We start from the raw sequence: 16677 nt of genomic DNA, 5'->3' as shown, positions 1-16677 counted from the left end.
ATACAAGATTGTTGTTGCTAAAACTACTACACTGTAGTGTGTAGTGGTCCATAGCTCTAATGGAAATTCGGCTATGGACCAGATCTAGTGTACAGTATGGGACTATGGCCTGCCCTAAGGGCGAAGTGCTTGCTTCTTTTGGGCTCGTTTTCATAGACCTGTTTGCTTGTTTCTCTCAAATCTGGCAACACTGCTGACTGCTTGCGTTGCGTTCATCATGGAGTAGCAGTGACCCTGTGTGTCTGGTCACACTATAGTAGTTAACTCTTCATTAACGAACTTGGTTTATTTGTAGTGTTGTTGTACCTTGAACCGTTTCACGTTTAAATGGCTGCCGTTGTTTCCAACTGGTCTGCGGCGTGGAGAGCTGTCAGGTTTGCAAGGTGAGAAAACAAAGAAACAAACATTGAGCTGCTTATCTGTAGGTCAAATGTTAGAAAGAACTCCCTAACTATAATGTAGGCAATATATGGACGTTAGTTATCAGGTTAACATAACGAGCAGCTCTGTAACCGTCTAGACTAATCTGATCACTTCGAGAACGACTCAGTTTATGTTTATTGTGTTCATTTAAGATAGCCATCCATGCTATCTAAGCTAAACAACTAATATACACGAAGGAATCTATACACGAAGCTCCATAACTCCGTGGATAACCTACGTAATGCTTATGCTCTCTCGTAAGACTGTGTCGCTCGGCGAAAATCAGTTCTACAAGCTATCTCATTGTGTTCTTTTTCATCTTCTTTATTGCAAGCGAGACCGTCCTACGGCGGAGTATATAGGTTATAGGTCGTGTCAGTGTGTGAACTTTGCTCTGGATTCCTTTATGGGAGGGATCCACAGTCTGAGAGTGACGTATGAATTATGAATTTATGAATAACCTTATACATCTATTCAGAAATGAATGGTGACACAAACTCAATTAAACGTTATATTAAAGTGTCAGACCAGTTGTTCTCAAACGTTTTCATGTCCAAAGATTTGTGTTAAAAATGTTTGTTATTTACTGGGGTGGTGATCAGCTTCTATCATGGTGATGGTGAGCGCTAAGAGGGGAGCAGTTATAGGTACCGCTGTCTATGGACAAATTAGCCATTGGGCCAATGGGGCCCTTGGCTCTCAGGGGCCCTTCTGGGTAAATGTAATGGGTTTGATGGTCCCTTATTGGCCAAGGGTTGCCACTAGAAACCTGCAGATGGCGGATTTAGCCGCTGGTAACCCCCGTTTGCGGATGGTGCGGTTAATATAGATAGGATGATGCGGTTGGATAATGGGCGGATGATGGATTTGCGGTTGCGGAACTTGCGGGTGACAAACAACTCCATCTGCAGGTCTCTAGTGGCCACCGACACCCTGACGATTTGCTCGGACACATGATGTAAATTCTCCATTCATTGTCGTTGGCGTTTAACGTTTGTTATAATCTACACTAAAGCTGTTTATAGGAGGGGCTGGCGCCCCTCAAAAATATTATTATAAAGGGCTATGTATCAGTATGTGTGTAGTAATAAAAGTGTTATTGTAATAACAGCGGGCAACTATAGAATGATGTAGTGGTAGTGTCATTTTGGTTGCTTGGCTATATATTTATTTTTTATATATAAGGGATTTCATGTCTCTGCCTCTGGTTATCTTTCAAACACTCTTTTAATTGATCTTTGAAGGCTGAGAATGTGGGGTTCTCCCTAGGCATTGGCTAGCTAGGGTATAATTTGGGAGACTGGAGCAGCAAAAAGTTACAAATTGTACAAAAATGAACAATACAGCCACTGTACTGACTTGCAGATACACACACACACACACAAATCAGCATGTAGATGCATATATTATGTACAGAGGATACAAAATAATTTACACACAACGCAATACTAGAACAAAAACCCTCACTGTAAAATGGGACAAATAACGTGTAAAAACCTGTCTATTCTCACCCCTCAGATCACTCCAACCATCACTCATTCCGTGTCTGAAGTTCCACACCAGTGCCTCTCCTATGATGGGTTTGTAGGCGGTTTTACAGTAAAGCTCAGTTTTTATAACAGTCTGCATTTGTTCCTTTCATTTATTTGACTACAACTCTTTATCACCCAAAGTTCCTGAACACAACAAATTGTGCTTATATACCTCTGTGTTGTGTTGCTGTAGCCACGGTGGAGGAGTTCAACCATGCCAAGAGCCAAATGGGCACCCTGAAGGAAGACCCTGGAAATGAGGCTAAGCTTCAGATTTACGGCCTCTTCAAACAGGTACCTGTCAGCTAGAAAATAGCCTGGGAGGCAATGTCTGTTGATTTTGACAGCAAAGTTAGATTTTTGTTTCAGTCGTAGTCTTTTGAATGAAATGCAATTTAGCTCTAGTCATGTTTGAATTAACTGGCATGTTTTAGTGTTAGGCCTTTGTCAGGCCTTGATAGTTGATGGCGTCGTAATGCCTGATTTTACACTTGGTTGCATGCTGAAAATGGCCGATCTACAAGCTCACAACACTGTCGCAGCGCTCACCCGAGCGCAACCAAACATAAAATGATAATAATTGGTTCTAGACTCTAGAACCAATGCTCGTTCCACCTGACCCGCTCGCTCTCTCACTGTCTAGAATCTAGACAGTGAGAGAGCGAGCGTGTCTGTCTGTGTTGAATGGGTTATCCATCTACCGTGTGTGTACTCACATGGTGAATATGAGACAACTTCAGACAAAGGTCTTCTCATTATCCCCGCCACTAAGCTGCGAACTAAAGGAGATCGAGCTTACTCATTTGTTGCACCTACGCTGTGGAATGACTTACCACTCTACTTGAGAAACGCTGTGTCTGTTGACATCTTTGAGAAGCTACTAAAAACTCATTTGTACCGCAAACATGTTGGTTTGCTCCAGTGATTGCTTCAATCTTTTGTTGATTTCTATATACTGTTCTATTTTATCTATTTCTAGGCACTGTCTTTGCTGCTCTGATTCTCATTTCATTGTTGGTTTATTTTTGATTGAGATGTTCTTGTTTTATTCCTTTTATTGTATTGTACAGCACCTTGTAACAACTGTTTTGAAAGGCGCTCTATAAATAAAATTACCTTTCTCCACCAGGCTACGGTAGGACCCTGCAACACTAAGAAACCAGGGATGTTGGACTTCATCAACAAGGTTAAATGGGACGCATGGAAATCCCTGGGCTCCATATCACAGGTAGGAAATGTGTCATTTAATAATATTACATGATCTCGAATATCGTGATGCTTTATTTATTATGATTTAGGTAGTTGGAACCATTAAAGGCTCATTCATAGTCGGGATTTTCGGTGGTGAGCTGACCACCGGAGCTGAAATAACGCTGAGCGGTGGTGAGTAAAAAACGGAGAGAAGGTCTGGGGCGGTGGTTTGCTCTTCACCGCGGCTCGTGACGTCATGTTGTAGTTCGGTGGTCACCTCACCACTGAAAATCCAGCCTATGTATGAGCCTTAACTAGTAGTTAATGGTAACTTCTAATGCATGCGGGACTCCCACATTTGCACCTACAGTACCCCCCGCCACATGGTGGTACTCATGTCAATATCCCAAGGTTGGCAGGTCTGAACTACTTTTTTGGGCATGTCATACTGGTAGGCAAAAACAACGCCACGGCCCACCCAGTGCTGTAGTGTCCCTGTGCAAGACTCTTAAAATATCGCAAGACAGATTCCGATTATTATTTTACCGTTTTGCTTAAACCCTAACTTCTCCCCGGGTGCTGTATTAAAAGCACCCACCAGGGGTCAATTTTAGATTATTTTAGGGGTGAGCAGCACAGCTACATTTTATTAAACAAAAAAGAGGGTGGGTGTGGAGGCATATGAGCCCAGAGACTGGAATGTTATATTAGCTGGTCATAATGATTGGTCACTCTATTAAAAACTTTGATTCTTCCCTTCTGATTGTACCAGTATTGACCAGTCAACTAATTGGGGTGCTTCTGAAGGTTACCTAAATGAGGTTTGCCAAAGTTTGATAAAGTGAAAGCGATGGAATACTTTTGCAAACGACAATGAACAATAATATGACTCTATGACTAATTATATACTCTCTCGAGTATATAAGCCACTAATGTGCAATTTAAACTGTGGTTTCTTAAATGTATTTATTATCTACTAATTAATTATGTAATTAACCTTTTTTCTTATTGATTATTAAATGGAAAAACAACACAAAGCCTATGGATAGTGCCATGGTGCAATTTTAAAAGATTGCACCATGGCGCTTTATCCATGGGATATCTGTTGTGTTGGTAACCTTTTATATATGAATTGCATGTCTACATACATGCATGCATGCATACATACATAGTGGGGCCCTTTTTAAATGACAAATTAAGTTATTCTGATTCTGAACAATGGCATCTGCTATTTCATCTCTCCTTTTGGCCTATCAGGAAGAAGCCAGGCAGCAGTACTGTGACCTCATTGGCTCCCTGCTGGCGGCAGAGGGAGGCGCCGCCAAGGTGGCCGCACAGCCTGTCGGGAGCGCAACAGTATACGAGACGCTATTGGTCACCACCGAGGATGACATCACCACCATCAAACTCAACCGTCCGGCCAAGAAAAATGCCATCACCACAGAGGTGTGTGCGTACTCTACCCGGTCTCACCCAAACACAGTGAAATAGATGGTATTATAATTCCGTACATAGACGCCTAGAAAACCCCAAAATCCGTCCAAAATTGCCGTGTCTAACAGCAATAACAGTTTTTTACCCCCCCAGGCAGTCAGGCTGCTGAACAGCTGACCTTGCACTTTAATGCACTTTGTCACTTTACCTTGCACCTTCTTCTGTTTGTGTTCTTTCTTTTGCACTATACGTGTTGTGATGTTTTTGTCTTTTACACACTAGTGTATGTTTTATTTAAGACTGAGAGTCTTAAATACAATACAACATAAAATAAACCTGAACGTAACGTTGCGAAGTTCGGTAGAGCCCTGTCCGAGTTGTAACCCAATAGCACAGAATCGTAAATAATGTCAAACCGGATCTCACCCAAACAGTGAATTAGCACGGATTGGCAATTCCGGTACATGCAATTCTAGTGAAAGACGTCGCGGTCAAAACAGTAGTCGTGTTATATGTACAGATTTGGGGGTTTTCTAAAGGCATGCATGTACGTTATTGCAATTCCGTGCTATTTCGCCATGTTTGGGTGAGAGAGGTTGGTGTACCTGTATTAATATATTTCAGAATCGACTATTATCCTGGACCCCTCAGGAAAAATGGTAAAAAAATAAAAATATCTTTAGAGTTATGTTTACAATTGGGAAACTATTCAGGGTTGCGTTAGGATTAGGTTTGACATTTAGAGGTTCGGTTTAGGGGTTGGATTTGGAAGTTATGCCTGATTCTTACTTAGTTGTGTGCTGATGTCATGCACCGAACATATACTTGTAATTGTATATTGCCACATTTTGACCATAGGGTTACAAATTGCAAAACATTTTTATGCCTTTTCATAAAATCACTCAAATGTGTGTTGTGGCTGTGCGCACACTCGGTCCGCAATTGTTCTCTGTATGATTTACACGTGTCTGTGTTGGATTTTTTGTATGAGGTCCACAATGGAAATAAGTCTCTGATTGTGTGTTTTGTTTTAAATCCTTGATAACGTACGAAGGTCGCTATAGCAATGACATCTAATGGAACTCATCATGTTGCTCTCCTCATCCCCAGATGTACCATGAGATCATCAGAGCTCTGGAGCAGGCGGGGAAAGATGAGTCCGTTATCACAGTCTTCACCGGTACAGTACACACACACACACACACACACTCTCACTAACTCTTACATGACACTTATTCATACTCCTATTTTACCGCTGTTTCAGCGCTGTAGTGCCGAAATGATTTTGGCTCGTCAGAAATTTTCAGTAGCACCGAAGAGTCGACTTTAGGACAGTACCCACCCCCGAACCTCAAATGACATCACATTGTAGGCTCTACAGAGCCGAACCGACTTTTATTCGTCTCTAAAATAGGAGTATGAATCGGCTCTTTAAACTCAACCTGAGTGATTTACATTTCATTCTTTTTATTCCTTTTTTTGTTTTTTCTCCCACGATTATGTAACCGATTTTGTTGTATAGGTGCCGGAGACTTCTACTGCAGTGGCAACGACTTGACCAACTTCACCAAGATCCCCGAAGGAGGAATGAAACAGATGGCCAAAGACGGTGGGGAACTGCTCAGGTGAAGATTGATCCCGTATAGAACAGCAGCCCCCAAACCTTTCTGGCCATGCAACCCCCTGTTACCTCCTGACCTAGCTGACGCACCCCCCAATGCTCAGTGTCGTTGTATTTGGTACCACAGCAATACAGCATGGAAATGTGAAAAATCGAATCCAACGATGACAAAATATTCTACGTTTTGGGTCTGAGAGGGTAAATGTCATCAAGTGATCTAAATTGATCCATTTGATCCTTTCCATTGGAGTTGTATATCATGCAGTAACTCTTGTCAACCAGTAGGTGTCCTACCTGACCACAGTAAAATGCCTCAGTAGGAGATAGACCAGCTCAGTGGTCTATCTATAACACTAACAGTGGTGTAAAGTTAAGTAACTAGTACATTTATTAAGTTGTACTTAAGTACAATTCTGAGGTACTTACTTTACTTTTACTCCACTACATTTATTTGAAAACTTTTACTAGTTACTTTGTAGATTTTGATTATTATTTAAATAAATAAAACACTCCAGCCTAATGCATTTCGGACATTTGAAAATGGCAATTTTCAAAGTGTCGCTTGCGACACATTGAGCTTGTAGATCTTCTATTTTCAAAAGTTTTTATCCATTTGAAAACTTGAAATGGGACATTTCTGCATGACACAATCTGTGCTCTCTGGGGAGAGCCTGGAACTGAGATCTTCACGCTTCATTCAATGCATGAGGCGTGAGCAGGTCGCTTCTCATCACTGTTTCCCCGGTGGGACAAGTGGAGCACAAAGCTTCTCTTCTGTGCTTCCCTGGCACACAATATTTTCAGATGGGGTTGCCAAATACATAATGATCTGCATTTTGGGGGGTCCTTGACCATACAGATTGATCAAAATAAGGTTTTGGTCTCCGCTTTATGCTGGATGCACATTTCTGTAAACGGCCAGCGGCATTTATATTTGGCACTTTGGTGTCCACAAGGTCATGGGTTCGAGCCCGGGCACCGTCAACTCGGCGTATTGAGTAGCACGGCTTGGAAATGCGGCAAGTCGTGTGGGAAGTACTGGGTTGGGCTGATGTGGAGCTCCACCTCAGCAATCCATCTCCTAGAGGTCTAGGCTAGCACATTGTAACGGGGCTAGGCTGATACTGACAATAACCGACCGCGTGTGTGTGTGTGTGTGTGTGTGTGTGTGTGTGTGTGTGTGTGTGTGTGTGTGTGTGTGTGTGCGTGCGCGCGCAGGGAGTATGTGAATGCCTACATAGACTTTCCTAAGCCGTTGATAGCTGTGGTGAATGGACCTGCTGTAGGAGTGTCTGTCACTATACTGGGAATGTTTGACCTCGTCTACGCTACCGAGGGGGTACGTGCAAGCACACACACACAGGGAGGATAATGTTAATGTAAGACTAATAATTACACAAACACCCATGCATCCCACACTAGCCATGACGAAACACAAAGATTAAAGTTCATAGAGTTTTTTTTTTCTTGTATCGTGAGTTTTTGCATAGCTCCATTTCGGAGCCATGTGTGTCCCTAGGTCTGTATCCGTAATTCCGTATGTCAGAGCACGGAAAGCTGCAACACCTAAAGTGGCCAGTACAGTACAGTACAGCACAGAGTACACTATAGTACGAGCCTGGGCTGATTTTTTTTTTTCTTTTCTGAAAAGTGAAAACACAAGGCGCTCTTTCAAAATGATTCTGGTTGATTACTACTGACTACTATTTGTAACATGGTTGTGTAACAGTATGTGGCACCGCCAATATTGAAACCAAATCAAAATGAATTATAATCGGTGAAAAATACTTTGCCCCTAATAACTCCTTACTGTTGTAACATCTGCTTCTCTCTCTTGCTCTGTCTGTCTGACTTTCTCTCTCTCTAGGCTACATTTCACACTCCGTTCAGTCAGTTGGGTCAGAGTCCTGAAGGCTGTTCTTCCTACACCTTCCCTAAGATGATGGGCACCGCTAAGGTACACACACACACTGTATATGCACGTGCACACATAAACACCCACACACACGCTCTTTATCCAAAATGCTTTACATAGAATGTGCATTACATTCACCCATCCATGCACCGATGGCAGAGGAAACCATGCAAGGCACTAACCTGCACATCGGGAGCAATTAGAACCTCACAGTTGCCATCCAGCCGCTCGATCGGTCACTACCCGCTCTACCCCCCAAAACATTCTAAAACTTGTATTTACTAGCGTTAGCCTACCTAATACACAAAGAAGAGAATAAGAGAAAATGGTAATCAATCCACAGGTTGAGAACCGCTGGATTATTGTAGCAGCAATGGGCTATATGCACACGTGCCATTTTGGAAAGAACTTGGGCCCCTTCCCTACTTCCTTCACAGGTGTTACCGATGATACTAATGAAGGCCCTGTTCCATTCTGGTCAAACAGAGTCGGGGTGCTGCTATTGCGCATGTTGGCTCCCTGAGTGTCCTTGAGTGGGTTCCAAATGGCCCCGTACTAGCCGGGGTTTCTTTCAAAATAGAAGCTTGGGGTGCCGGGAAGATATGGCCGCTTTTTATGAGTTCAGTCATATCAAACTAAAGGGTTTATACTTGTATGGCAAAACATTTACTGCCCTGTGTGCAGCCAGTCATACAGGACTTTCATCCGATTCTCTGTCTCTCTCTCTCCCCCAACCCCCGTAGGCCAGTGAGATGTTATTGTTCAATAAGAAGTTAACGGCGGTGCAGGCCTGTGAACAAGGGCTGGTCACTGAGGTGTTTCCAGAGAGTTCCTTCCAGACGGAGGTGTGGACCAGACTGCGGGCCTACGCCAAACTGCCACGCAATGTATGCACACACACACACACACACACACACACACACACTCACTTGACTTACTTGACTTATTCCTGTAGGCTCCTAGGTGGAGCATAGGGCCGCAATAACACCCCGCCATCGGACTCTGTTTTGAGCAGTTTTCACACACACACACACACACACACACAGACACTGTATACTTCTTTTGTATTTGTCTGATAACACTTTCTATGATGCACGTGTGCACCGCTCCAATGACCGTGTGTGTCCCTATGTATGTCTGTTTGGGGTATGAACAGAACTGCAATACCACTGGGTGACCTAAAGTGGCACTGTTGGGCAGCCTAAAGAGTCATTCACACTGAGCACTATAACTATAGAGCACCGAAGTCCTGACGTAACTCGCTCTGTCGCTCATCCCGACGATTCCCCTGGTTCGCGGAAGTAATTTCTCTATGGAGAATAACATGGGGTGATCTTAATATCGTCTACTATAAGCGTTGTGGTCCAAAAATAAACAAGCTGTCTCTGCGTTATTGTTATGGAGGTGTCTCTGTATCGTTTGCAACAGTCAGTCACTCATATATGATACAGTCTGCTTCTAGCGAAAATCTAACTAATTCAGCAGCAGTAACATTAGCGTTTTCTCTCACTCAGTTGATTCTTCATATCCATATGAGTGAAGCGGCCGGGGTGACATGTTTATTTTTCAAACACAGTTGTTATATGAGCCGATCTAAAATCGGCTCAATGGGGATTTCAATGCAACTAAACAAATACATGAACCTGGGGACTGACGCCCTCTACTGAAAGTGACGTCAGACTTCGGTGCTCTATAACAAAAGTATAACTAACAATAAAACTGTTCCGTAGACCCGCCTAGAGGCTTATTGAGAACTTCCCCTAATTTGACAAATCAGATATACAATACATACAAATGTATACATCATTTAAAAAATCCCACTCGTGTGAAGTGAGGGGCGCCCTTATCATATGCCATATATCATCATTCTCAACCAATGGCACATCTCCCAACCAATCACAATTTGCGTCCTCACTTTCACGCATACAATCTTTTTTCATCAACGTAACCGCCTACCCACCTGCCTGTACACTAGGGCATTAAGCAACTAGTTGACTAGTTTACTAGTCGACTAGTTGCTAGTTTACTAGTCGACTAGTAAATCCACTAGTCGACCTTGTTGGTACTAGTTGATAAGAAAAAGTTTATCTTTTTGTAATCTTTATTTTTTCCCCGATTTTGTAGGTCTCAAGATCAGGTAGATTATAGTTATATAGTCACCAATGTACAGTTTGTAAATATTTATTTCCAAAAAAGATATATATTATACTGTATATATATTTTTTTTTCTTACATAATAGGTAGTTAAACAACTAGTTGACTAGTAAAAATGACTAGAAATTAATGCCCTACTGTACACTGAGTGTGCGGCTGAATAAATGTGTGTTCCTCTCTCCCTCTTACCTTCCTATATCTCTCTCTCTCTCTCTCTCTCGTCCATCAGTCTCTGGCTCTGTCCAAACAGTTGATCCGCGGCGTGGAGAAGGAGCGTCTCCATGCTGTGAACGATGCCGAGGTGGAGCGTCTGGTGGAGAGGTGGTTGTCAGACGAGTGCATGGAGGCCGTCATGAGCTTCTTCCAGACCAAGGCCAAACTCTGAAAGCCGTCCGGTTCTTAAATTCATTGAACCTAACATAACACTTGTACTGTAAATTCACAATGAACTACTAGGTTTTTTTTTTTTCTTTTTTAATGATAAGTGTCTAATTTCCATTTGGTGCTGATGGCATTTGATGTCGTATTCTGTCCCATACTCAGAACCTGAGTGGCGTGTAAAATAGTTTTGTTTGGGTGCCTTCATGACACCTGGTACTGCTGGTCTGTAACACTATAACCAAGCACCAGTTGGACCTTGAATGTAAACGCCTGGTTGCGTCGGCTGACCCAAACCACTGTCAATGGAGTCGCCGATGACACCTCAAAGGAAATCGTGTAGGGGCTGCATCGACATCAGTGTTGCAGTATAGCCACACCAAACGTTTTGGTCGTACCTTTATTTAGAGGAGTTGACTCAATGAACTTTGCGGACATTTAAACTATTAACCTGTTAGGAGAGAAGGCCCGTACAAACCAGTACCAGTGGTCCCTCTGTACCAGGGCTTAAGAGCAAACAACCCTGGTCCAGATTCTAATAAAACATGAGCTATCACTGTCAGTATCTATAGTATCTACAAGGGTTATTTAAGCAACAGCCATGGAGCTGTCATAAATTATTTGGTACAGATGAAGGAAACATTTTCTTTGTGGTTTGTCAAGTTTATAAATGAACTCTGTCTGAACCTGATTGTTGGATGGGTCTACCCTTTCAGAATGGAATGGGTTTTGATCCGTTTTGAACAACAGTTCTCAAATTCTGCCGGAACCCAATCCAATGTTTTCCGGACCAGGCCAGGCCTAAAATGTATGCTAACTAGTAGCATTCATAATAAGTCTGTTTGTATATGTATCTGTTGTGAAGACGCTACTGACTGGCACTTCACTTTTACTCTGTGATAGATCTCAAATTCGGCCCAAACCCGACAACGACATTTTAGGGCCGGGTCGGGCCTAAAATTAATGCTAATTAGTCGGGCCGGCCCTTAAATTTCAGACCTGTTGAGAACTAAATATGACAGCTGACCACTTTGACAACTTGCCTTTCCTTTGGTTTAGGGTGTTTTTAAACGGCTGCTACTCTATGTGCCTATGTTTGTAAAAGAGTAACAAAATGAACTGTGTAGTTAAAAGCTGACACACACAACCCTCTGTGGAGATGTATTACTGTGCGTACACAGCAACACTGTTTGCTGTGGAGTGGCATTTGAAGGGCACGATTCCTTGCACTGTAAATGTTGTGAATAGATTACAGACATATAGTATTTCAACATGGAATGTGATTCTGGTCTCTTTGTGCAGTCATTGGTCTCATGTATCTATGGGCAGATTCACACTTTGATTCAAACGGTTCCTTAATACAATTGCCTGATCCACGCTGACCATGATTCACATTGGCCTTGATTCTTCCGCACCCGAGTACACATCAACCGTATTCAACGTTTTTACATCCGAGTACACTCCAATCGGTCCTGAGACTGCCTCAATGTGGTCCCGGGCACTGGCGCTTTGGCATGGGATCAACTTTGACCCAAAAAAAAGCACAATGAAAATACTACTGTATTGAAGATTTCATCCTGCTGTCTGTTTTGTTTCAAAACAAAACCTTTTGCTAAGGTCCACCTGCCGGTGGTGCTATAACAGGCCAACGTGAAAAGTGTAGGATATACTCCTCAGCCTAGTAGGAAAGTGCGTGAAAGATTTCAAGTAAATTGCACGCTGCGTTCATGATTTGAGGCTTTTTGTTCTAAACGGGCAAGACCTGCAAACTTTGAAAGCCAATGTTAGCCATTTAGGATGGAATATGAAATATTGGACAGATCCGTCTGATCCGTATGACTATAGGGATGCTGTGTAACGATCTGGAAAAAATGGGTTTTACAAAAGTCAGCCTCCTGGTGGTGCTATAACAGGCCGTTCAGGATAATTTGGGGCAGAGGTTAATCGTTGGCATCTAGGGAGTGTGTGTGCAAAATTTGGCATGGGTCGGGCCAACGGTGCCGGAGATTAGCTGGTAACGGACGGACACACGGCAAAACATATACTCTCTCCCCATGCCTTCGGCCTGGTGGAGACAATTTGGTCAAATGTCCGCCAAATATGTTGTGGCAACACAAACATTAAATGCCATTGACGTCATGTAGACGAGCAAATCGGCTAACTAATCACATAAATCCAGTTCATGAGATGATGTATAATGATAAGAGCGCCCCTCACTTCACACGGGTGTGATTTTTAAACTTAAAAACAAATGCTGAACAATTTCATTAGATATTGGTCCGAAGTTTGTGTGTAGAAAAATCCATCTACTCCCATAGATACTGTAGATTTGAACTGTTTTTCATAATTCAAAATAGTGGGTGATCTAAAGGTCAGAGGTTAAAAGTCAGAACACTAAAGTTGTCCGACAGAGGATATGCATACGTGTATCGAAGTTGTATCGCTGATCGTCAAACTGTTCGTGAGCTATGCCTGTTCAAAGTTCGCATTTTCAATTAAGTGCTATGGTGCCACCCTTTGGCCAATGGTTGTGGGCGTTGCGGCCTCACCATATTGCTAAGTTTCAGCGAAAGCCGTCTGCACGGTTAAGCCAGATTTGCAATTTTTGTTTGTGTGAAATGGGGGGCGCTCTTGTCATCGTCAATTTATGTTAGCGGACATTTGACATTGCTACATGAGGTAGATAAGGTGGTCCCCTATTGGCCAAGTGCTCCCACCCACCATGTGATTGGTTAGCCGATTTGCTCGTTTACATATGACGTAAGTTTTCCCTTCAATGTCAATGGCGTTTAATGTTTTGATGTTTCATTTGCGTCATATTTAGCTGAATTCTGACGTCATTTCTCCATTCATTGTCAATGGCAAATATGGAGACGGGTGGGGACAAGCTGTTTATAGAAGGGGCTAGTGCCTCTTAAAAAACAGACAAATACAATTAGGCTTCGCTTGGCCCCTTAATAATAATATAGGCTACTAGTCCATTCCCGCTCAGGGATATGACATACCCAAAGTATGTGCAGAGTTTGGGTTGTGTGTTGTGTAGATGCATTGCATTTGTATTGCTGAACGTCCCAAAGTAGTACAGTAGTAGTAGTAGTACAATCGCTACTAACCAACTATTAGGTGAATGATTTTTACCTTTAGAATCGTGCAATGTCTGATGAAATCTCTCTCCCACTTATATTGGCTCATGTGGCACATCCATTATGCGATGCTTAGCCAATCAAAGCTCACAATGATGCAGCTTCAAGGACACACAATTACTAGAATGATTAGTTGGATTAAGATATGTAGGCCAGTACATTACCCAAAGTTTTGCTTGTTTAATTATCGCCCGCGACACGGGATGCCTGGGTTATATCCCTTTAAACACCATTGTATAATTGTACCACTGTACTATTTGCATAATAAAGTAGCCTATTCAATCAAGTATACATCACAAATGTAAAATGTATGGTGCAAAAAAACTGTAGTGGTGAAGATGTTGGACTTTCTTGCCGTGACCCGGATCGGGTCAGCCTCTCAGCCTCATGCCTGATGGCCTCAAAAGTCTAATATCTCCCCCAGTCCAGACTCCAGAGGGATATCCCTTTGGTCTAGTGGTTAATAAGATGTTGGACTTTCACGTGGGAGGCCCGAGTTAAAATTCCGGGCGTCACACTCAGCCAATCAAATCATCTCAAATGTTGTACCAGACACACAAAGCTGGGCATAGGCCTTAAAAATAGTGATTGTCGGAAGCGCCCCTGAAAAATAGTGATATCGGATCTCAGGAGGCCAGCCTGTGATTTTATTAGCCGTCTTTGACAGCTAGACCTGTTGCCAGTCGAGATTCGTGGCGGTGTCTACTTTCTGATGAGCCGTTTGGCTTTCTGGTGTACTTGGTCGATGCGGACCTTGTTCGTGTCCACCCTGCTTGTGATGTGGTCGATCTGCTCATTCTGCTTGTCGATCTCACTGCCCATGTCAATGGCCATGCTCCTCAGGTTGCCCATGATGCTGCCCACCGCCGCCAAGTTCTCCTCCATCTGGTCCTCCCGCGCATCATTGGTTATCCTCTCGATGTAGGGCCCTGCGAGTGACGAGAAGTCGACGCGCGTGGATTGCTTGTTCGGGGCGCCCGAGGGCAGCTTGGAGGACATAGTCCCCCCTCGTCCTCCTTCGACGGCACTCGCAGTGTTGCCGCTCTCGTCCTCTCCACTCCCCCAGACACGTTTGAACCACTGCTTAAACCTCCACTTCAGCTTCCACTTGGTGAGTTCCTGCAGGTTCTTCTCAGCCTGGGTCATGTCCGTGGCGATCTTCTCGGTGACGTCCTCCACGTGCCTCAACTGTTCTCCTTGGTGGTCCAACGTGACCATGGTGTTTGCGGCCGTCTGTTTGCTCTCCTCGGCCATCTGCAGCATTCGCCGGGTGCTTTCCAGTGACTCGTCGGTCACTTGGTTAGCCCTCTGTTCCACTGTCACATAAGGGTCCATGTTACTGTCGTCCTGTTTGAAATGCACACCTCCGGTGGAGCTCAATACCTTTTGTCAGGCTTCCGTGTTTGGAAATAGCGTTTAAGGCATGCGAACGTGGCTGAGGTTGTTTCAAGATTCATTCATTTAACTACACCGCTTCAGAAAGGTAGTATTTAGACCCAGGGGGTGAGGGGGAACTATATAATGAAATTTGTGATGTGTTGTGACATCACCAGCCATACCCATATGCGTTTCCACAGCGCATTGCCTCTATATAGCCATGCCCATCCGTAGGCGTAACACAGTGATTATTTCATCCACATTTTGGCAGTTTTGACAAAAGGTGCTAGAGGCTAATCTAGCGAAACGCTGCAGCGCTCCTACGCGTGGCTCTGTGTAAGCGGTGCCTTTTATCATGATGATGTACAGTATGTATATGATGATGTATTATGTATGACCCATGACATGACCTCATGTGGGCGAGAGTAGACACATGTATACCCCCGAATTTTCATAATGTTGCTGATGTCTGAGGTGGGTGGGTCTTTCAGTACCTTCATGATGCTCAGTGACATCATAAAAGGTAGGTTTGTTTCCCTGCCCACATCCCTGTTTTTTCCTACAGGCAGCTGTTCGGGTTCACCCGTGTTATATAACAAAATACATACATAAATGGATGCACCTGGGACGTATCCTCAGTAGGCATGTGGAAAATAATCGATACGTATCGATACATCGATTATGACGTGCGCGATGCGAGTGAATCGGTTCATTCACTGTGTGTCGGTAGAATTGACGGGTGAAATCTCGATGGATCGTTCGCGGAGTGCTTGTATCGGTAAAATCCGTGGTTGCACTGTTTTTTCATGGTAAATTTCACCCTATCCTGTGTTTCCGAGGCGCATTCAACGTACCATCAGAAAGGAAGAAAAAAAAAAGGTCTCTCGCGAGTCGCAGCGCAGACACAGGGCGCGTTCGGAAATAGCGCACTGAGCCCACTGTGCAATGCAAACTAATAGGAGAGTGTGCTCCGGTGTGGTATTTCCGAACGCGCCCACAGTCAGTGAACAGAAGCTACCGTACGACGGTGCAGAGGGTGCTTCCCGCAGAGGAGACACGTTGAGAACAGACAGACTCAGACTATAATAGCACCCGCGACTAACAGAAGTGAGCCCCACGCATTAAACAAGAAGCACCACCTTTACTCTTTAGCTTTATAAAATAGCTGTCCGAGTAGCTTTGTCCGTCGATCAGTTGACCTTTCACTGTAGCGCTGCGTGCTGGACTGCTGGTAATGAGCCACACTCCACAGCTGTGCTTGCTGATTATCCGACGCAAATCTGCGTCGCGATCATTATCAATTTGTAATTAAAGAAAGCTTCTGCAGTCTGCACACACGTGTACAACAACAACAACGCCACAGCAACTTTCCACTGTCCAGCTTTCCCCTGCTGTTCTCTGGGATAGAAGCCTTATTTATATTCTGCAGCAAGACGGTGTCGCACGCCTAAAATTGCAGATCCACAAGCTCACAGCGGGGCGTGGATGAGACGCGTTGTGAGCTTGTAC

At 43.7% G+C, this 16677-nt stretch overlaps 2 protein-coding genes across 2 annotated transcripts; one reads left to right on the top strand and one right to left on the bottom strand.

Annotated features, from left to right (window-relative positions):
- Positions 1 to 206: 206 nt before the first annotated feature.
- Positions 207 to 11931, top strand: LOC308336240 (enoyl-CoA delta isomerase 2-like). The gene is made up of 11 exons (XM_080793546.1): positions 207 to 383; positions 1942 to 2003; positions 2149 to 2249; positions 3085 to 3183; positions 4404 to 4592; positions 5691 to 5760; positions 6103 to 6205; positions 7420 to 7540; positions 8069 to 8158; positions 8860 to 9003; positions 10500 to 11931. Exons 1-11 carry the CDS (start codon positions 328 to 330, stop codon positions 10653 to 10655), a joined length of 1191 nt encoding a protein of 396 aa, XP_080649672.1. The 5' UTR covers positions 207 to 327; the 3' UTR covers positions 10656 to 11931.
- Positions 11932 to 14493: 2562 nt separating this feature from the next.
- On the bottom strand, positions 14494 to 15126 carry LOC308336452 (synaptosomal-associated protein 23-like; the record flags this gene model as incomplete). Its single annotated transcript, XM_080793817.1, has 1 exon — positions 14494 to 15126. The coding sequence occupies one exon, from the start codon at positions 15124 to 15126 to the stop codon at positions 14494 to 14496; it is 633 nt and encodes a 210-aa protein (XP_080649943.1).
- Between the last annotated feature and the right edge of the window lie 1551 nt (positions 15127 to 16677).

This window comes from Protomyctophum bolini (genome assembly GCF_963924005.1).
Source record: "Protomyctophum bolini genome assembly, chromosome: 21".
Classification (NCBI taxonomy): domain Eukaryota; kingdom Metazoa; phylum Chordata; class Actinopteri; order Myctophiformes; family Myctophidae; genus Protomyctophum; species Protomyctophum bolini.
The sequence above is the reverse complement of the archived record's forward strand: the minus strand, read 5'-3'. Positions and strand labels throughout refer to the sequence as shown.